Source organism: Corylus avellana, chromosome ca7, assembly GCF_901000735.1.
Source record: "Corylus avellana chromosome ca7, CavTom2PMs-1.0".
Classification (NCBI taxonomy): Eukaryota; Viridiplantae; Streptophyta; class Magnoliopsida; order Fagales; family Betulaceae; genus Corylus; species Corylus avellana.
In genome coordinates, this window is record NC_081547.1 from 4933477 (window position 1) to 4955597 (window position 22121).

The following is a 22121-nucleotide window of genomic DNA, read 5'->3' on the forward strand; positions in this document are numbered from 1 at the left end:
CCTCAATTTATAAAGGTAGTTTTGATGGGTATATATATATATATATATATTTTTTAATATGTTCGCACAAGAAACAGAAGGAAGATTCGAATTAATAATTTTTGTTTTATAAGACGTGATCCTAATTAATTGAATTACTTCTTTAGTAAGGACGGAGAAAGGGGGAGATTCGCCGGGGGAGGGCCATCCCCAAATGACAACAAAACATGATCTGGTAATTTGGCCCTTACCAGTTACCAGCTAAAAAAAGCTAAATTATTTTGCCCATTTGCAAGGCTGGCTCTGTCTCTGCCGTCTTGGGAACTTGAAAAGGTATGCTAATATAATGTAAAAGTGAAAACTATTTTTATATTTTGAGTTATTTGATAGTATTTTTATTTTAAAAATAAAAATATATATAAAAAATAAAAATACATTTAGAACAAATCATTCTTAGACGTGTTTTACTTTATCTGACCAACTGCTTAATAAAAGCCTTCCGTCAATTCAATAGGAGTGTGGGCCATGGCGGTGCCTGTTACTTACAAACTGCATGTGATCCGACTGATTTGTGCATGCGCTTGCGTTAGACCCACGTGTATGGGAACATTTTCAACTGTTTATACGATCATCAGATCATGTTTTGTGTTGAAGAGAATAAAGTATATATATATATATATAAATTAGATTTTCTACAATCAAAAAACATAAAAGAAAAAAAGGTTAGTTATCTCATAAGACAAGAAAAGGGCGAGTTATAGGACAGGAAAATAAAAGGTTGAAAGAAATTAACTCGTGAAAAACGAGAGAGTAAAAGTGGGAGAAGTGACTGTGACAGTTCAAAAAAATGGAAAATTATATTTTACTCTTTAAAATTTGGGACAATTTATAATTCAACCTCTAAAGTTTTAATTTTGACAATCCACCCTTTAAAGTTTCAATTTTTTGTAATTTGACCAATTTTGATCCAAAATTTTCTATATTGCCCCAAATTTTTTTTAAAATTTTTTATAAAAAAATCAGGGTGACTGTAGCCACCCCTTTGGCCATTTAGCCATTTTTGCACCCCAATTTTTTTTTATATATATATAAAAAAAAATAAAAATTATGGGCAATGTGGAAATTTTGAGATAATATTAGTCGAATTGTAAAAAATTGAAACTTTAGGGGGTAGATTGCCAAAAATGAAACTTTTGAGGTCAAATTGCAAATCGCCCAAAACTTTAGGGGGGTAAAATGTAATATTTCATAAAAAAAAAAATCAAAATTATTTTACTTGAATTAACGAATTATTACAATAACCTGAAAATTGAAAAAGTTCGGTATCTTTCATATATAAAATTAGTAGAGTTCACTAAGGCTGTTTTAAGAAAATTTGGTGACAAAAATTAATGATTGAAAACTAAACAAAATTTCCCTTAATTAATTAATTGTAGAGAGATGAATGTGCTAATTGCTGAAGGAAAATTCAATCTATGATTAATGAAGACTTGAAAATCAAGTCTTCATGTACAATTATTCTAATAATATTATTAGGTTTTCATGTTAAAATAGTAATTAAATAATATAATTCATTCATTTGGATCTACTTTTTTTTCTTTTTCTTTTTTTCAACTCCAGGAAAAGGAAAGGTGGACAAACAATGAAACAAAAAACACAAAAACAAATTACAAAGGAGGGTCTTTGCCACTCCTAATTCTTAAAGCTAAAAGAAAATGAGAGTTATCGAGAATGCTTCCAAACACAAAGTGAAAAACGACCCATTTTGCAACTGGCCCATTTTGGATCTACTTATTTGAAGCAGTTATTTATGGGGATATTAGTTTATTGGGAAAATTACAATTTACCCCCTCAAAGTTGACAGTATTTTTCAATTCGAACACCAAAGTTTTAATTTTTGCAATTCACCATCCCAAAGTTTCAAATTTTTACAATTTGACCAATTGCTTCCAAAACTTTCCATATTGCCCCTAATTTTTATTTTTTTATTTTTTATAAAAGATTTTAAAAAATATTCGGGGCCACCCCTTTGGCCATCTGGCCATTTTTGCAGCCTCAAATTTATTTATTTTTTCATAAAAAATATAAATAAATAAATAAAAATTAGGGGCAATATGAGAATTTTATAATAATATTGGTTGAATTGAAAAAAAATTCAAACTTTATAGGGGTAGATTGCAGAAATTAAAATATTGGTGTTCAAATTGAAAAATACTGTCAACTTTAAGAGGGTGAACTATAATTTTTCCCAGTTTATTAGTGATGGGCTTTGGGCAAAAGAAATGTTGTTATTTGTTTGCTGTTGTCAAATCATTTCTTTTAACTCCGTATTGAATTTGATTGCATGTAGTTAAAGATATGATCCCAGGGGGTCCAAACAGAGCCTAGCCTACAACCTACCTTCTCGTCTAACTTCTAACTTAATCTTATCATAAAAAGTGACGAAAAGTCATGAAGAAAGGATACTGTTACACTACCTTTCTCATAAACTATTCTTATTTATTGGCTTCGTTTGCAAACAGTGCCAACAGGCCAAGAACGGCACTATAGCTGGAACGATACTGTTCTAGCTACAATGCCATCCTTTAAAAAATAATTTTTTTTATTTAAAAAAAAAATATTAAAAAACTTCTTAAAAAAAAAAAAAGACTAACGGATAAAAAGATTGACCTTGGCCAAAATGGGGTGGTTTGGAGGCCAAGGAGGTGTACCTGGAGGTGTGGGGTGGTTGAAGCCTTTGTAATGAGAATTGATCAGGTCACCCCCCCTTGGCAAAAAAAAAAAGGCCCAGGTATGGGGTGTGGCTCCACCAGAAGCCCATAGGGGGGGTGGATTGACCACACCATCTTTAGGTCCCCCTTTTTTTTTTTGGCTAAAGAGATGTGGACTATAGCCATGAAGTGGTGAACCCTATCTGGCCGATGTCAGAATTAGTTCGAACCACCCATTATGGGGTGGTCAGAAATACCACCACCGTCACCCAGTCCCCTTTTTTTTTTTTTTGGCAGCCAAAGGGTGTGGGATCACCCCGCCCAGCCCATCAGGAATTAGTTCAGCCTCTAAATATAGGGTGCTCAACACCCCCATCTGGGCTCATGGGGTGGCTCGGCCCCATGGCCAAAAATAAGTGGATTCGGCCACCCCATGTTAACCAAGGCCCGTCTCTTTACGTCGTTTTTTTTTTTTTTTTTTTTTAAGAAGTTTTTTAATATTTTTCTTTTAAAAAAAAAAATTATTTTTTAAAGGATGGCACTATAGCTGAAACAGTACCGTTCCAGCTACAGTGCCGTTCCTGACCTGTTGGCACTGTTGGCAAACGAAGCTATTATTTATTTTTCATTTGGAGCATTATTGAATAGAATGGAAAGAGATAGCATTTCGATTATGCAATAGTCTTTCAAAATGAATAATCAAATTGTAATTTCTCAATGTGAAAATGAAATATTACATTGAAGCAAGATCACTTTTCTGGGCATGCTTTTTGCAAATGAAGTGGTGAGTCTGCTTTTCATGATGATTTTGGTTTAGTGGATTTGAAATTCATTAAGATATATATAATTATCATTAGAATAACTAGTTGAACCGGAAATCATCGATCGAGTACTTTAAATATTATATCTTGTAGTTGTTGTGATTTTACCTTGAAACCTCACATCTTCATTTTAGATACTCGATGTGATTTTAAAAATAAAAAATAAAAAATTGACCTTTTATAAAAGATAATAACTTCAATCGGGTCGTTGTATAAACTTGGTGTTTTTCACCTTAATAGGAAGTAAACACCTCAAATTGAAACACCAAAAAATAATATAATCATTTACATGAAATATTTTTTTTTTTTCTCCTCTTGACAAAACACTTTATATACAAAATACCCATCGATAAAATCACTAGAGCCACCGTTTTGATTGGTTTTGGAGACTCTCGTGTTGAGGATTGGATGGTGGACAGGGGGTTTTATGGTGGGTGGTGGTGTTAAGTTAAAATAAATGAAAAAGCCTATGACATTGATTTGAATTAAAAATACAGTGTTTTTATCTCTATTGTATTTAGTATTTTTACTTTATGTATTAAATTTTTATTAAAGACTATAAAAAAGGGTTTTACATTAAAATTGACTCTTATATAAAAATGACATTTATCCAATTTTTTTTAACCGTTGTTAAAAATAAATAAATCACGAATCTCTTTTTTTTTTCTAATATATTAAATATTTTTTTAAGTTAATTCATAATTTTAAATAGTAGAGTCCAATTTTAAACAAATTAAATATTGTTTTAAGTTAATTCATAATTATAAATGTAAGAACATAAAATAAAGTTAATAAACTACCAAGAATAAAACCTATAACCTAGAGTTAAAGCCTATAGCTAAAGCCTAAAAATAGAGACACAGTCACACAAGGCTCTACGCCTCTCCGTACTCCGTAGGCACCAACTCAGCAGCCTCAAGTTTGCCGCTCCTTTTACAAGGAAAAAAACATAATAATTACCAGTCTTAAGAACCAGTCTTAAGAAATTCATAATAGGTAGCTGCCACGTGCAAAGATCTGTTGCGTATTAGCTTAAACTGGCGACATTCTGGATTAACGGTTGGGATATTCGCCGCCCCCTCCCGTAGAAACCCGCATATGAGTGTTGACTTTGACCATCTCAGATTCACTGGCTGCGGCCCGTGGGGCTTCACGCGCCGGCGCCACCAATGGGACCTACACCTCTGAATCACTTGACATGCCATATTTTTTTTTCACCTGGACATGCATCACTTGATTGACATCCGGGGCATTATGTGGAATGCAATACTAAGAAATAACTCAAAACATAAAATATTTATTAAATAGTTAAGGAACAACTATCATTTCTTTCTAGAGTTTTCTCTAGAACCTTCCGTCTCTTGTGAGTCCTTTTTTATTTTTTTTAATTAAATAATAATAAAGGTTACAGGGGTGATCTTTTTCATTAGTGGTAGAGAGAATATAGGGTCTTTTCTGGTTTATCATTTTAGTTCTCTTTTTTCTATTACTAACCCTAGGCTAAATAGTAGCCTCTTTGATTTGATTGAGAAGGTGGTTACGGATGAGAAAAATGTTATTCTTTGTGGTATTCCTGATATGATTGATGAGGCAGAGTTTTTTTCGGCTATCTCTTGGGGGGTGTTTGGCAAATGGGATGGCCTAAACACTGTAGTTGATGTGAAAAAAAAAATTAAGAATGTTTGGTATAAAAAAAATGAAAAAGTGGTATGGAAAAGTGAAAAAGTTTTGTTTTGTAGTGATTTTTTTATTTGAATAATAATAAAAAAGTGAATGATTTGATATTAAAAGTAAAAAAAGTTAGAATGTTTTGATGTTAATTTTTTTGGAAAAATGGTGATGAACAGTGTTTAGCCCATCCCCATCCCCATTACCAAACAAACCCCATGGTATGATTGGCTTGTTCTATAAATCCTATTGGCCTATTGTTAAATCTAGTGTGATTTCTTCTGTGCAATCTTTCTTCAGGGATGGTTTTATGCATAAAAAATTCAATTATGCGAAGATCACCCTTTTTAACAAATTTTACTAAATGCTATTTTGAAATCGCTAATTTTTTTTAAAAAAAAAATCGCACTTTTTAAAATTATAATCCCAAATGAACTCAATAAGGTGTAGAGTTTGAATTTATTTATAGTTTTCACTTACCTTTTTGTCAAAATAATCTTTTAAGTTACCACTCTTCTTTTGAAATGTGGAACATTACAAATATGTAATTATATATCTTTTTGATGGGGAAATAACAGCAAGGCGTGATAATTTTATAAATCATTCTTATGCTACTCTAAAAATAATGTGACTTTTAAAATTACTATTTGATTAAAATTTAATAGTGATCTATTATAAGCCCAATGGTAATTTTAAAAGCCACGTAATTTTTTTAGTAACACCAAAAAGACTTATAGCATTACTCATAAGAAATCGAGTAATGTTAAATGACATCCTTATGTCATTCTTGTGTCGTCCAAAAATTGATGTTGTTTTTAAAAATCACAATTAAATTTGTGACAGATCTTTATTGTAGTTTGATATAATTGTGGTTTTAAAATTAATGTCAATTTTGGGAGGACATGGGTATTCCTTTTAGCATTAATCTAAGAAATCATGTCCTCGTTTTATATCAATCTTTTGAATGAATTAGTGATAATTTCACTTACCCCGTGATGTGTCAGCACTTTGTAATCATATCCTTAAAGTTCAAAAAATTGCAATGTCAAGTTCGTTATGTTTAAAAAGTTTGCAATGTCACCCCTACTGTTGAGATTTAGGGTTAAACAAAACAGTTAATATGTAAAATGTCCCTTATACCCCTATGAAAATTACAAAATCACCCTAATAAAATTATTAGTTTAAAAGAAAAAGTAGATTTACCAAACCCACGGCCAATCGTGGACTGTGGAGAAAACAAAAATATGTGTATTTTTTAAGTCCAATTTTGTTGAAATTTAATTCATGAGTTGTATTCCACTAAGGGCTCAGTCATTGTATATATTTGATAAAATGTAAATATAAAAACAACAACAATAAATAATAGCATTATCAAGTCGTTTTTATATCCATACATATGCTTTTATTTTTGTTTTTTTGTTTTTAAATAAATAAATAAATAAAAGAAATAACCATTTTGAAATTGGTATATATTCCGATCCGGAGAACACAAGGACGCAAACTATAGACCAAACCTTCCATTCAAACCTTCCTTTCAATTGCTCCATAAAGCCATATTTCTTCGATTTCATAATTTCCAACTTTTTCTCTCTTTAATTTCCCCAGAAAAAGTGGGCAGAAATTATTCTCCAATTTATTTTTCTCTGAAAATAGGGAACTATTCAAGAATTTATTTGCAATAATTATAGGGTGTGGTTCGACTATACCCAATAGAAAATCACATACACAAACTTAATTAGTATGCACTGAGTTTTCCTTCAAACTAGGTTATAAGAATTTTTTTTAACATACTCTATAAAAATGACATGTGTCTATTTTTTTAATAACATGTAAGATGCGCATGAGTTTTTAATATTATTTATTTCAACTTTGTCCCTGCTATTAAAAAAATATGTGCATCTCATATGTTCAAATAACACATGTCATTTTTATAGACTGGGTTAAAGGAAGTTATTCCAATCAGTTTGGAGAAAAACTCTGTCTAAGTAGTATTAGCCACCTTGGAAACTCATGATATCTTAGTAGGGCTGGGTCAGATTATGGCTCAATTAGTCTTGAAGGAGTGTCTGCGGTTCCTGCCATCTATGCTCATTCTAAATAGTTTTCAACGCCCAAATACTGCCATGATTATATCCAGGTTGAGTAGCCACATCCGATCATCCCCTCCCACCCGTTTTGCTTAGAATATATATATATATATATATAGATGTTAGGGGTCAATAAGTTCTACTTATTTGACTCATATTTTATTACAAATGCATTAGATGAACCATTAGATTTGTGGGATTCACAATTGACTATGTGCAATTCACATAAGTCCACAAATCTAATGGTTGATTTATAAGATGAGGTGAGTTAAATATGAAAAAAATATTGACTTATAGCATTTCTCATATATATATATATATATATATATATATATATATAATAGACGTATGACCACATGAAAGCACATAAATCTACAAATTTAATGGTTAATTTATAAAATAAGACTAGCTAAATATGAAAAAAATATTAACTCATAGTATTTCCCATATATATATATATATATATATATATATATATAATAAACGTATGGCCACGTACTCTCACACTCTCTTATCACTCGCGTGGGCATCACTCTGAAAGCGATGGTTCACTGCTTCTTGTTCAAAATAAAACTGATGGGCTACAGCCTACATACACCCACTGGTTACCCTTCTTCAGCATATCATACGTGCTCTCTCTCTCTCTCTCTAACTTTCTCTTTCTCTCTAGCTTTGATTCTCTCTCCTATTCTGCATTTCTTGTATCGATTCGGATTTTTCTGGTACCCAGTCTGTCCAAACCTCGCTTATCTTTTTCAACAAAGTATTATTCGATTCCGTCTTTGGCTTCGTACTTTTTCCGCAACCGCTTTCTCTCATCCCTCTCCATCTGTTTCAACATTTCTCCATTTCCGGTTTTGATCTGCATATTCCTGAAAAAGGGAATATAAACATGAAGGTCTGATTCCCGCTTTTTCATTTTGATTTTTTTTTTTTTTTTTGTTGAGTGTCTGGAGCAATGATCCAATTCTGATTCTTCATGAACTTTACTAATGGGTTTATTCTTCTTCTTTCCTTTTCGGGCTACAGAATTTAAGCCATGTCTGTCAATTTACTTCAGATTCTCGTTTTATTGATTCCATGGAATACTGTTTTTCCTTATTTTCTACGGATTTCTGAAGTTTTTTTGTTTGTTCAGATTTGTTTGATTATCTAAAGAGTTTGGTTAAGATTCTAAACCAGATCTGTTGGTGTGTATATTGATTGATTTGTGGTTGCAGAAGGTTGTATTGAAGCTGGATTTACAAGACGACAAAGCCAAGCAAAAGGCCTTGAAGACTGTCTCTGGTCTTTCTGGTACTAAATCCTTGTTCCGTTTATTTTACGCTGCCCTTTTGCTTTTCCGAAAGGAAAGAATCAACTGAAAATTTGCTAGAAAAAGTTGTTTTCCATTTATTATTTTATTGTTAGTGTCATTTTTAATATATTACGCATATTTAATATTCCTCTAAGTCACGTATTGATCGGTCTACTTCGAACACAAGATTTCACCTCTATAATTAAGTTTGGTAATTAGCCTATTAATTTGTATGCTAATTTGGGTTAGCAAGCCGGCCTGCTGGTATTTGGTAGAATCCAAGGATTGTTAGAAATATAGAAAGCAGAAGAGACTGTTTAGAATTGCTTGGAATTAAAAAAATGTTTTCTAATAGGTAAAAAGTAGCTTTACCAACCCAAAAATGGGCTGGTTCGATAAAAAAAAAACTCGAAAATATTGTATTATGGGAAAGCTTAAAAATGGGACTTTTTATTTTTATAAAATCCTTTCAGATTAAAAAAAAAAAAGAAAAAAAAAAATCCAATACAATTCCATATGTATAGCCTAGAATGGAGATCAGGAGATGTACATTTGTTGAGATGAACTGCTTTTAAAATGGAAAGTAAAAATATAGATGACTTTTTTAGGTATTACTAGTTTATTTTTCGGTGTGATTTTAATTAGTGCTAGCTAATTTTGTTTTCAGCGAGAAACTTTACCTTAAACTTAATGAATTCTTGTAGGGATTGATTCCATCTCAATGGACATGAAGGAGATGAAACTAACGGTGATAGGAACCGTGGATCCCGTAGGTGTAGTGAGCAAATTGCGGAAATACTGGCCATCGGCGGCTATAATCTCAGTAGGGCCAGCAAAAGAGCCAGAGAAGAAAGAGGAGGCAAAGAAAGAGGAGCCAAAGAAGGAGGAAGCAAAGAAAGAGGAAGAGAAAAAAGAAGAACCCAAGAAGGAGGAGGAGAAAAAAGAAGAGCCCAAGAAGGAGGAGGAGAAGAAGGAAGAAGAGAAAAAGAAAGAGCCCGACCCTGTTGTTTTAGAGCTTGTCAAGGCTTTCAAAGCATACAATTACTACAATCCTGTCAATCACCATCTCAACACGCCTTACTACGCCCCAAGCATGGAAGAGAACCCAAATGCCTGTGTTATTTGTTGACATGGGCAGCCAACAATGTTGGGAATTGAAGACAAAAATGTTTTCTCAGTGTATAGGAGGCAACTCCCAAGACGACAGGATCGAGCTCTTGTATATAAGAGGGTGCATGATGCTTCGTTGGTCTGGTCTAGTAATATCATGTGTACGTAGAGAGAATAAATAAATCTGGGAATTTGTTTTAATTTATATTTCTCATGTACTGCTTTTTTTGAGAAGTTGTCAGCAGGCTTCAACTTTTTCTTTTTCTGTTTCCTGCATGAAAAAAAAAAACCTGTTCAATTTCAATTCTCCAGGCTTTAAGCCACATGTATTATCTGAGCTGAAAGCAGAAGATCATCCCTCTCCATCTTTTTTTTTTTTTTTTTTTTTTCTTTCTTGTGTGGTTAATTTTGCTCGACAAGGCTTCTGACAGACACCCTACAGTACAACAGCTGTTGAGTTTTTCCTTTTCCAAATTTCCCCTTATCTTTCCCTGCTCCTTCAGTCCAATAGAACCGGCCTTCGATGGTACCCATGCATTGATTGGTCGGTGGCGGGCGGTGATACATTTTTGGAAGTATACGCAATTCTCAAGTGCTATCACTTTATTATTAATTATTTTTAAAATTTTTTGTTTTTATTTTTTATTTTTAGTTTTTTGTTATAATTTTATGAAGGGTATTTAATATAATTTATAGTTTAAAAATACATTAATAGTAAAATGGTAATTAATTTAAGGGTACCTATTCTTTTTCCTAAAATTTTCATTTCCTCCTTGGATGGTGCGCGTACGTGGCACAAAAGTTGGATAGAGATTAGGTGAAGTCATTTTCTGCCTCAAGAATCATAGCTTGATTGATTTGTCTTCAATTTCCGTATTTTTTAAGCCTTTCGGGCAGCCTCTTGTTTTCCAATTTGATGGCTCCTTTATTTAACATTTTTAATTCTCATACGCATTCAATTAAAGTCAAATATGTATATCTCCCTATAGCTATAATTATATTTGAGGTACTATAATTTTTATTACAATTTTTTCTTTTATATTCGACTACTCTTTATGGCTATGTGAGTGAGTGGTTCGACCACCTTTAAGTGGCATATTGGAGATGGTAGAACAATTTCTTCTAGCTGGTTATGGTTGTTTGACCACCATCAATAGTCAATTCTAGGGTGGCTGAACCACTTTAATAATCGACCACCTCCAGCTGTCCATTCTAAGGGTGGCCAAACTACCTCTAAAGTTATTGGAGGTAGTTGCCCCCTTTCCCCCTTTCCCCCTCTAGCCAATTAGAGGGTTGTTGAAGTAGCACTCTTGATTGTCAAAAGCAAGAGGGTGAGTAGCATTCATGTCTAGGAAAATGAAGGTTTTTTTTTTTTTTTAAGTATTTTATTTAACGTGAAAAAATTAAGTAATAAAATTTGACAGGTAAATTTAATAAATAATTAGTAATATCACATCGATTTATAAAGATAATAAAACTTATAATAACCCTATCACTACTCATGATCATCATATAAATATACCGCTTGTTTTTCCAATCAAATTTATAGGAAATATTAGAATAGTTTTGTTTTACTTTTTGCAAATATATATGCTTAGTCTCAGGTCATTTAACCTCACTTGCATGTTGCATGACTGCGGGTATTTAAATATTACTCCAATTTGGTGCAGGTATAGACAAGCTTCCAAGATCTCAGACCAAAAAAAAGACAAGCTTCCAAGAGTGAAATACAAACCTTTTGCATCTGCGTTCCACATGAAGATCCTGGCTGTTATATATATATATTAAACTACAAATGCATGTGATTACCCGTAGCCGTACCACATAAACTATACTTGGTGTCTGGTTTGCTGGAGTGTTTCATGTGCATGCTGTAAAATTATAATGTAATCATTCTCTTGGCCTATAAATTATTCCATCATTATTAATTATGTCACCGCTGTTATTATTATTTCATATATGTACGTTAAGCATTTCACGTGAAATTTCAGCAGGGATTGGAGGTACATTTATTTGGTCTTTTTAGCTTTTCTTCCCACCAGAGAAAGGGTCCACCACGTAGCCAAATGAGTGCTTACAAAGGCTGAGTCCTCTCCGCTGTAGCTTTATCTGTTGGATTCCAGAGGAAAAGTTAATTTATACTTTAACCCAAATAAAGCCATACAGAAGCCTCTGGATCAAAGGGGTAAAAAAAGGTAGTTTTATGACCTTTAACCTTTTGTTATGGAGATCATTTTCTCCTGGCTTTATCCGATCTAGGATATGGAAGGCGAAGTTAATTGGGAGAAGAGTCAGAGATAACAGAGATGAATTGATGTCGTATGTCCTGTCATTAATTAGATATAATACTGTTAGAATATGTGGAGTCTAATCCAGTTTGCATTCCACCCAGTTCGACGTTGAAGCCCTATGGGATTTTTGACCCGTTTTAGTGTTTTGACCTAATTGAAAGTAGTATTTATATATAGTCCCTTTTAACTAGAGTTTTTAATATTATATCTCTTAAAAATAGTAAAATTTTGCATAAACTTTATAGATGTAACCTTACTGATGAACTACGTAACTCTTTGTGTTTTTGTAATTACTTTTTTTTTTTTTCCCGCCTCTCACTTTTTCCGAGAATAATGATAAATTTCCTTATATATATATATTGGAGCCTGACATTTCAACTAGCTAGAAGACGGTATATGCTGATAAGTTCATCAACAATCGCGCTTTCGGCAAAGTTGTGCTGATAAGTTCATCAACAATCGCGCTTTCGGCAAAGTTGTTAATGCTGATTGACAACGTTATCCGTCCACTTCATGTCATAGTGAATAGCCCAAACAAACAAGATGACATGGCAATAGCCAATGGTGGCCGGCGGTTAAATTCTGCTTACTCTTCATCAAACCTTTAGGATCCGCTACTTTCCTCCGTTGAATTCATTTCTACTATTTCTCTTCTTTCATAAAAAAATTAAAAATTTTATATATATATATATATATATTTGAACTGATATCAGCTCCTAACCCAAATCTAAACTTTTATTTTATGAGTCTTTTCTTTGTCAACAAACTTTTAAATTATTTTGACATTGTTAAACTTGAAAAAGCACTTTCCCTTCAAGCATGCACAGTCCCAAGACTTGGCTAACTTTTTGCATGCAATCAATCCACAAAGATTGTCGGCAAATCCGTGGCCCCATTTGGGTGGTGGCCTAAAGGCATGCAGATCTCTCCATCATACCATAAAACAAATTCCAAGACGGCAAGAGAAGCTAAACAAAAGTCAATTTCAGCTGATCAGTGAAGAAACAAGAAGATTTTGATTCTCAATATTATACACCAACTGTGGGTGATCTTAAACACCAAAGCTCCGATTGCTTGCTCACACAAAATAGACTAATTTGGCCAAGGCAACCATTTGAACACACAGAAAAAAAAAATGTCAATGGTGGGTCGGGTATCTGTCTCCTCCCCCTTCCCCCTACCAGACAAAATGACTTCAGGTTTACCCACACACAACCAAATGAAGCCGGCCACCTGTATCATGAGTTTGGCGAAAAATGGTGACCTCTTTTACAATCTCATGCCAGAATTCTTGCGTGGCAAGCCACATAGATAAAGACAAATTACTTTGTATTTAAAAATTTGTTTAAATTATTAGGGTGAGTAGATTCTTACGAGGACGAAGTACTTACACGTGTCTGTCAACATCATTGCCATCGAAAATTGGGGTTTGGATGAGTTGGAATTTTCTGAAATCGAGTCATATATAGTGACGAGATAAGCATGCGGCGTGACTAAAGCTGCGTGTTAATTAATTTCCAAGCCCGTGTGAAAGTGATGGCCCCGTCGCTAGGCATGGATGTCATGCTCAATGTGTTATGTATATAATATATGCGACTGATTTATATATATTCCGCTGATGTCATATTAATTAACATCACTAATGGATTAATTAATCTTTTATTTATTTTCTCAATAGATAATTTGAAGTGGGGATCCTTGCTATTCCTGTTCCTGCACCATACTAGGCTCTGGATAGACTGGATATAATAAACATTCAAAAACTTTATGAGCCAGAAAACAGACGAATTCACACAATGATCTTGCTAGCTACCAAAATAAATAATAATTTAATCATCAGGATCAGGAATATATTTTTCTATATACCAAAATAAATAATATTGAAGCAGTTTACAATTGAATAATAAGAAATTATTACGCTTTTTCTTTTTCTTTTTTTTAATATCTTTCTAGGGTTCGTTGGCCATTAGTCAACTTGCAAATATCGAATGAAACTCTTACCTTCGCTCTGCCTGCTAGCTAGACTTCGACCCAGCTTCTAATCTAGCGATTCTAGCCCACAGATCGTGTCTATTGAATGAAGTTGTTTTTTTGTTTTTTTTGTTTTCTTGCTTTATAAAGGTTTGCAGTAACGAATTGACGTTCTTTTTTTTTTTCTTCTTATTTTAGCAGCCCACGTGAACATTGAATCAGTTGTCTCTTAAGTCTTATCCATTGTGAAAGTGGGTCAAAATATGGCTATTAATAGCTTGGTTTTCTCATCGGGCGGTGGCTTTTTCACCGCCCCGGCCCACAAGAATCTCTACCCTGGATCAAAATTCTAATGGTCATTACACATTTTTGAAGATTAAAGGGAATAAAAGTCTTAGCATTATTTTTTCTTTATTTGGCATAAGACAAAAGGGGATTTGGCTTTAAATTTTAGATCATTAATTGACGCTGTAAATTTTTTACAGCGCCTAATTGGCCGAAGTCGAAGAGGTAACTCTATGAATGTCTGTCATTATTACTGTTAATAGTAGTAAGAGCCACTTATTTAAACCTCCTAATTCATACCCATCCATGAATTTTTGGAGCTCTCCCCCACCACTCACTAGCCACCCATCTCCCCTAATCAATATTGAAATTTAAAAGCCTGGGCATGAATGATGATTAGGATGGAAAATAATTGGGTTACTATAATCTTTATTACAACTTTCTTATAGTTTGATGTGATATTTTATAATTAATTGAAGTATATAGTTGACTGTCCGCCACTATCTAACTAAATTAACAAGTCAAAATTTTTAATTATTTTTTTTTATCAATTATAAAATATCACCTGCCCTCTAATGCTACAAGTCTTTTTAGAATCCTCATAAAGTCATCCCAAATGTGATGTTACTTTTAAAATCACCATTGAATTTAAGATGTGATTTGTTGACTTTTGATTTAATAGTAATTTTAAAAGTCACATCACATTTTAGATGACTCTAAGAGAACTCTAAGAAGATTTATAGCATTACTCCACCTGCCAAAACTCAATAAAGATAACACCTTGTAGTTGAGGATCGAGTTAGGTACTAAATTTACTCAACCTAAAAATCGAGTGTTAAGTCGGATAGAAAGGAACTTTCATTTTTTAAAATGACAATAGTGGTTATGCTAACATGATGTCCTTTATCCTTTCAGCCAACCCAAACTCTTTATAGGTTTCCTTGGTCTTTCATAATTCTGCCTCCTGCAATAAAGCAAGTGCACCACAAATTGACATCAACTTCCTCTACACAAAAGCATTTTCAATTTATATAATTGGATATTACTCCCTTTATGATGTACATTAATCTTGAAATTACATTTGATCTTCATTTATCAAAGCCGCATATGATTATGTACTGATCATGATTGTGTGATTGCTAGAGTGCTTTTTAATGCTTCCAGATGCAACTTACATAGCTCTAGCAATGCAACACTACTTTTCCCTAATGATACAGTTGTGCAAACTAAGACCCAAGACGAAATTATGAGCAATTTTTCAACATCAAATCTTTTTCTTACATGCAGGTATGGATTTACTCACAATGCCTCAAGAAGTCATCTGCCATTAAACACCACACCCAGAGCAAGAGCATGGGCTTGAGCTAAAAAACTATAAAAAGCTATACATGTGTGCTGGATGCAGGGTGTATGGTTATGGATCAAGATATAGATGTGAGCTTTGCGACTTTGATCTCCATGAGGAATGCATGTTCACCTCCCTCAAAACTTACCATGAGTTCTTTGAGGAATCCACCTTCAAATTCTACAAGTAACTACCAAAGAAATTCCTTATGTATGATAAACTGCCCAAGGAATTGTGATGCATGTGGAAAGGCTATAAATGGCTTTGTTTACCACTGTAAAGCAAAGGACTTGAATTTACATCCATGTTGTCGCAACCTCAAGAAAAAAATTAACATTGGTTGTGTGAAATTCTGGCTTCGCCAAAAGGTGTCAAAGAGCATATGGTGCAAGGAGAATAAGCTTAAAGATAGTGTTGAGGGCATCCCAAGCTGGTCTTACGAGTCAAAGAGAAAAAATTACCATTGTCAACTGTATTGCGTAATGGATATGGTCCTTGAGAGCTGGAAAAATAGGCCTAAAGATAATAATAACTGTTTGGCATTGGAGAACTTGGAGCTACCACTTCAACCTAATTCAAGAAGTAGTGGAAAAGGTAGCAAGTATTTGCAGATAGTGAAGATGTTCCTTAGCACCATTTTAACCATTCTTTTAGGGGATCCCACCATAGCTTTTGCTTCCCTCCTCGCGGAACTGGTGACTAAGTGATCCTCAGGGTATTGCAGCTAGTGCCCGAGATATTTGAAAGGATTTGTTTCTTCTGTTTTCAATGGGGTGGTTTGTTGTTGCTTGGGGCTTTAGGAAATTTCATCGATTGTGATGATTGCCTAGGGACAATAAAATTGGTTAGTTTCAGTCTCCTACAGGCTAGGGAAGCCTACACTGTGTTTTCATGACTGATGAGATATTTACTCTTCCCTCTCACCCTTGAGTCAATCTTTCTTCTTAGACGAGGTCCTTGGCCAAGCATGTTAGTCCTTGGATAAAAGCCGCCGCCTTTGTTTTCCTTCTTATCGTAGCATTTGTTTTCATATGTTCTTGGTGTCATGCAATCTTTTTTTCTGCTGTTTTATTACTGTTACTGTTGGACAGATTAGTTTTGCGGTTTAATAATCTAGTTTTTGAAGTTGGTTTTTGGCTTTCTCAATGACTTAAAAGTTTATCAACTTGGTTGCATTAGATTGTTATTCATCATGAATATAGATGGCTGCATGTTTAGCTGAATTATGATTCAAAGTTATTTCTCTTAAGATTCTCACATTACATTTTAGGCAAAGCTGTGAACCTCAGGCTGCAATATGTAACTTTTTTCTTTTCTGGACAGCATTAACAGAAAATATATCAACCCTTAGCTGCTCCAGTTCCAAAACTCAATGAAAACATAAAGTATACAAACAAGATATCTTATTTCAAGCTCTACAAAAAAAGAAAGAAAGTAATAACAGTGAAGGAGAAAATATGTTGGGTGCCATACCTCAGACCAGTATAATTAGAGCTTGAGAGTATAGGGCTCTGCTCCTGAAATGAGAACTTACAAAGCAAAATGTTCAGCCTTATTATGGGTATCCCTTAAAAAAAAAAAAAAAAAAAAAAAAGAGATGGAAATAAAAGCTGCTCTACATGTTTAGATAAAAGAGAGCTGTCTCAATGTGAATTTGTTAAAGTACTTAACCAAGCCGGTGATGGAACTCACATGCAGGCAATAGAGCAACCTGTAGCATTTGGTACAGCACAATTCTAACCATTAATTCATGCTGATGGCTGTGGGTATATTAAGAAGACCTCACAGAGAAAAGGGAAAAATAAAGGAGAAATTTTATATAAGCACTAATGATCAAGTGGGGCCATTAAATTAAAGAAATCGGGAGGTATTATTACAAATAATAAACCAAAAATTAAACCGGCAATGGCAACATTCACGAAATTTAAACCGGTGTTGTATACGATCAGATTGCAGAGAGTAGTACAGGCCCTATAGGAAATGTTGGTATAACAGTGCCAGGAGAATCACATTGGAGCACAGGTTTGTGATCTCGAGCAAAATAATGATAGATTCTGCAGTTTTGTGGTGTAAGTTCTATTGTTCTTTTTTGAGAGAGAACTCTAAGAAAAGAAGGGAAATTGGGATTTCTTAATACAAGCTAATTTGGGTTGGATACACAGATCCTTTTATGTAACCCGACAATTTGGAGCTATGTCTCCAATTATCTTTCTAAAATGGCATCCCCACTCCAAAAGGTTAAAAAACATACTAATCTATGAGTAGGGAAATAGAGCCGCTCATAAACAGGTCCAAGCTTGACTAGAAATCATTTCATTTATTAAACAAACAAAGCTTGAACAAATTTTCAGGCGCGTTTATTAAACGAATTGAACATGTCAAAGCTTGCTTCAACTCAAAATAGGCTCTCGAACAAAGCTCGTATAAGCTCGCTCATACCAATACATATACATATACATATACATATACATATGTATGTAATTAAAATTTTTTATACATATATAAATATATCTATTAATTATCGGTATAAGCATAAGTTGATATTATAATTTATATACTTAATAGTATAGTCAACATTATTTTTACTTGTTTCCAAGGAGTAGCTCAATCGACCGGAGGCCATGCTTCATAAAGCGAATGTCACTAGTTCGAATCTCCCTCCCCCTCCTCTTGTGCAGACTCGTAAAAAACAGGCATTATTTTTACTTTTTTTTTTGTTAAACATTAATTTTTACTTGCGATGTCATTTAGGACTTTCACTGCCAACTCCGTCTTGAGCCACTATTGCCATCAGAACACCATTTTTTTCAAAATGTTTACCTTCCCCATATGGCTTTTTTCCTTCCAAGAAAGGTCATTTCTGCCACTCGAAATCTGTCTCCTTGTCTTCTAAAAGCCCACTAGGAATTTCATCAAACACATCACCTTCTCTCTCAAACTTGCCATCACAATCTTGTTCATGAATTTCCATTATTTCAACTCTTCCAATAACGCCACGTGCAATACCATTCCCACAAAGCCCACCAGACCCACCAAAAGTTTCAATTTTCTCACCACTTTTCGTGGAATTTCAGATTCATAATCAACCTGGAACTTCCTGGCATTGCTTCCATGAACCCAAAGAACCGGAACAAACTGGTTTGGCATAACAAAACTCATTGTGTCACTCATTGATTCTTTAGCACCAACTTCTGAGTCAGATATACAAACCCTGAAAGATTGTTGGCTCTTCTCTTCCTTTTCTTCTTGCTTCTCTAGCTTTTGGTTAAGTAGCTATTATTAGGCATAAATATAAATTTTTAAGGTAAATGGGCAAATCACACTAAATGTTGAACTGTATCACATGCTAAAGGGAACATCTATAACACTAAGTCCTAAACAATAAGATCTCTAGCATCAGCTGTGACATTATAAGGCTATCACGGGTCATATGATATACACAACTACTTGGTTTCTCCCAAAGTTGAGGCTGCATAAAAAAAAGCAAAAAAAATAAAAAAAGGTTCAAATGTGGATGATCTCTAAGGGGCATACACGAGTAATGATATAAGTCCTTCTTGTGTCCCTCTTGAATCCCTCCAAGAATGATGTGACTATTAAAATCACCATTGGGCTTGTAATTGATCATTATTGAATTTTGATAAAATGGTGATTTTAATAGCTATATCATTCTTGGAGAGACTTAAAAGTGACACAAGAGAGACTTCTAGAATTACTCGGGCACACACCCTATTCTAGATTGCATACTGTGATACTGATGTAATTGAATTTATGAAGACTCCCAGCATAAAGAGAAATAAGGAAGCTTAGTCATATTGATGTTCTAGTTCTTATTGAGGGGTTAATATCAGCAGTGTGATCCACAAGCAATAAAGTTCACACTAGCCCATTTAATGTGGGGACGCATTAATAGAGAGATGAGGAAGAGATTTTAAAAAATTGCTCTTGATCTTCTTAGTCAGATGGACTTTTACATTTACTTGCATGGTAAAGCTAATATCTTCATTATGCTTGTTAAATAGAAGTATCTAAATCATCAATCAAAGAGAAACATACAATATGATTGAAGCACCACTCAAAGCAGAAGGAAAAATTTCGAGAAACAAGTGAACACAACCAATATAATTTGATCATAAGCATTTCCATTAAATAGAATTTAAGTTTTGTATCAAACCTCACTGGGCAACTTTACAAATATCCTCATACTCAACAGCTTTAAGCACTCTACCAACATAAGCACCCTTCTCAATCTGCACCTTCGCGCAGAACCTGTCCGTGTCCACACCCAACAACTTGGCAGTCGCTCCCCTATATGCCCCATTCACTATCCTCACAAGCCCCCCAATCTGCGGAATCACCGTCTCAAGCTCCGCCTGATCCACCCTCAGCACGTGCTTGCTCTCAAGCATTTCAATCTCCCCAATGTACTTATCGATCACTTTCCTCACCACTCCCTTTTGCTTATAGTAGCCCTTCTCGGCCAACGCATTACTCATCACCTTCACAACAACCCCTTCGCTCAACCAATAGTCCTTTCGGTTAATCCTCTCCTTCTTCATCTCCTCCTCCCACATCAACTCCTCCAAAACCGATTTATTCTTCGCGGATTGATTTCTCTTCTCGTTCTTATCGTTCTCCGCCTCATCGAACACCAATTTCGAGCTCTCCCCCAACTCTTTCGGTTTCGGTTTCGCCGTCGAGCCAAGTGCGAAACCGACTTTAACGTCGGCCTCCGATTTCAATTCCTTTTCCGGCTCAGAGGCCGCCTGAGACTCGGTCGCGAGGGGCACAAACAGCTCGGCAGCCCGCTCGATCTGCTTCTGAATCTCGCGCTCTTGCTTCTCCTCCTCGACCAAATCGGCCTTGATTCGCTTGTTCTTCATCCTCTCCTTGAAGAGCGTCTCGGAGTCTCGGTCGATGTAGGTGATGAACCAACCCTTCGGGGTCTCCTCGACCTTGCACTTGCCATTGCGGCCGAGGTGTTTGATGAACTCGGTGAGCGTGGCCCACTCGGTGGAGTTCATGTGGACATGGTGGCGGTCATTGATGTACTCGTTATAGACGACGGTGGCAGCCACACGGCTGAAGCGGTGGCTGCGCTTCATGTGCTCGAGGAAGGTGCTCTCGAACTCCTCAGAGTAGCCCTCAACGACGCGCATAGGGTTCTGGCCAAAGATCTGCATCTGTCGCTGGTGGCTCTCGCTCATGCAGTGACACTTGAAGCCGTTCTCATCGCGGCACTGCTTTTGGCACATCTGGCAGTACCACCGCAGCTTCTGGAGCCCCTTTGCTTTGATCCGGTTCGCGATCGCCTTCGGCGTAAGGAAGTCATTCTTCCCCATCGCTCAAAATTCTTCACCAAAGGCGATGGATCTCTGCGACTCTAACAACAGCTAATCAAAATTGACAGTCAGAGAGAGAAATGAACACAACCAATTCAACAAGAGAATTCGAAAATCCAAGAAAGAGAGGCTCAGAACTATGGGTGTAAACGAGCCGAGCTTGGGCTGTCCAGGCTCGGCTCGTTTTTTTTTTGTCAGGCTCGAGCTCGAGTCGAGCCTGACTTCGCTGCTCAAGCTCCGCTCGATAGGGTCTGAACCCTGCTCGAGCTCCTCTATTTTTGATAATAACACTTCATTTCATTTCATCAGAAAACAATAACATCTAGAGCTATACAAAACTCTAAATAGAAAGAGCTGAAAGCTCTACATCAACAATTGCAAAAATACAATTTGGAACTTCATCTAACCAAACCATAGAAATCAAGCTCGAGCTCGTCTATTTCAAAGCATAGAAATCAACGAAACAAGTAAAAGATTGAAAAGGAAAATGAAAAGCTCACCTTAATCCATCTCTTATAACATCTTTTTTTGTTTAATCAATCTCTTATAACATCATCAGCATCCATTAATGTTGTTTGCTTGTTTGATAATTTGAACATTAAATATTACACCTTTCTTAATCCATCGTTTTCACTTCAACGGTTACGGCTATGGGCAAAGTTATTTAAAATTAAATATTTCTTGTTTTCAAAAATATTTACACATTTTTCTGGGCAACCAAACAAACACATCAAACGGCAAAACCCCAAACCACCCACCACCCAAGAAGAAACGGAGAAAAAAAAAACCCAAAAAGAAAAGAAAAACTCACAAATCTTATCACCTCCTTCGCCTTCGATCCGCGGCGTACTGCGAGAGTGAAACGACCTCCGAGAGCGGCGTGGACAGCGGGGTTGGCAGCGGCAAGTTCCTGGAAACCGGGCACGAGCCGTTCAACTTCAGCCAGGCGTCGAGGTGTGTGGTTGCTGCGGTGGTGGTGGTGGTTGCTGTTGGGGGCACTGGGGGAGTGGTAGGACCCGAGGAGAGTCGTGAGATTGAGGCGAGGAGGATGGTTGTGGAGACTGTGAGAGGTGAGTCGTGAGAATGGAGAGATCAGAGATTGATAGATTTAGGTCAAATTTGGGTTCTCTAATTTGCAACCGTTGGATTTGGAAAAATAATTAAATTTTAAATATTAATGGTTTGATTCGTTTTACCAAAAGCTTGTTCCATGT

General features: G+C 35.2%; 3 protein-coding genes across 11 annotated transcripts; 2 read left to right on the forward strand and 1 right to left on the reverse strand.

The window, feature by feature from the left end:
- The first annotated feature begins 7860 nt into the window (after positions 1 to 7860).
- Positions 7861 to 9878, forward strand: LOC132186968 (heavy metal-associated isoprenylated plant protein 39). Its single transcript, XM_059601097.1, has 3 exons — positions 7861 to 8164; positions 8487 to 8562; positions 9268 to 9878. Exons 1-3 carry the CDS (start codon positions 8159 to 8161, stop codon positions 9690 to 9692), a joined length of 507 nt encoding a protein of 168 aa, XP_059457080.1. The 5' UTR covers positions 7861 to 8158; the 3' UTR covers positions 9693 to 9878.
- Positions 9879 to 15057: 5179 nt separating this feature from the next.
- LOC132187000 (KIN17-like protein) lies at positions 15058 to 21822 on the reverse strand. 9 transcript variants are annotated; one of them, XR_009440784.1, is made up of 4 exons: positions 21719 to 21809; positions 19740 to 20958; positions 17039 to 17094; positions 15058 to 15184 (listed from the first exon to the last, which is right to left on the reverse strand). XR_009440784.1 is itself a non-coding variant. In XM_059601141.1 (4 exons), exon 2 carries the CDS (start codon positions 20905 to 20907, stop codon positions 19741 to 19743), a length of 1167 nt encoding a protein of 388 aa, XP_059457124.1. In that variant the 5' UTR covers positions 20908 to 20958; positions 21719 to 21809; the 3' UTR covers positions 15058 to 15184; positions 17039 to 17082; position 19740. The 9 variants fall into 9 exon arrangements, 8 of the variants coding, with proteins under 8 accessions (XP_059457124.1, XP_059457125.1, XP_059457129.1 ...); XM_059601141.1 differs by having other exon boundaries at positions 17039 to 17082; XM_059601142.1 differs by lacking the exons at positions 15058 to 15184; positions 17039 to 17094 and adding an exon at positions 17205 to 17276.
- Positions 15637 to 16272, forward strand: LOC132186593 (uncharacterized). The gene has a single exon (XM_059600573.1). The coding sequence runs from the start codon at positions 15637 to 15639 to the stop codon at positions 16270 to 16272; it is 636 nt and encodes a 211-aa protein (XP_059456556.1).
- Positions 21823 to 22121: the final 299 nt, after the last annotated feature.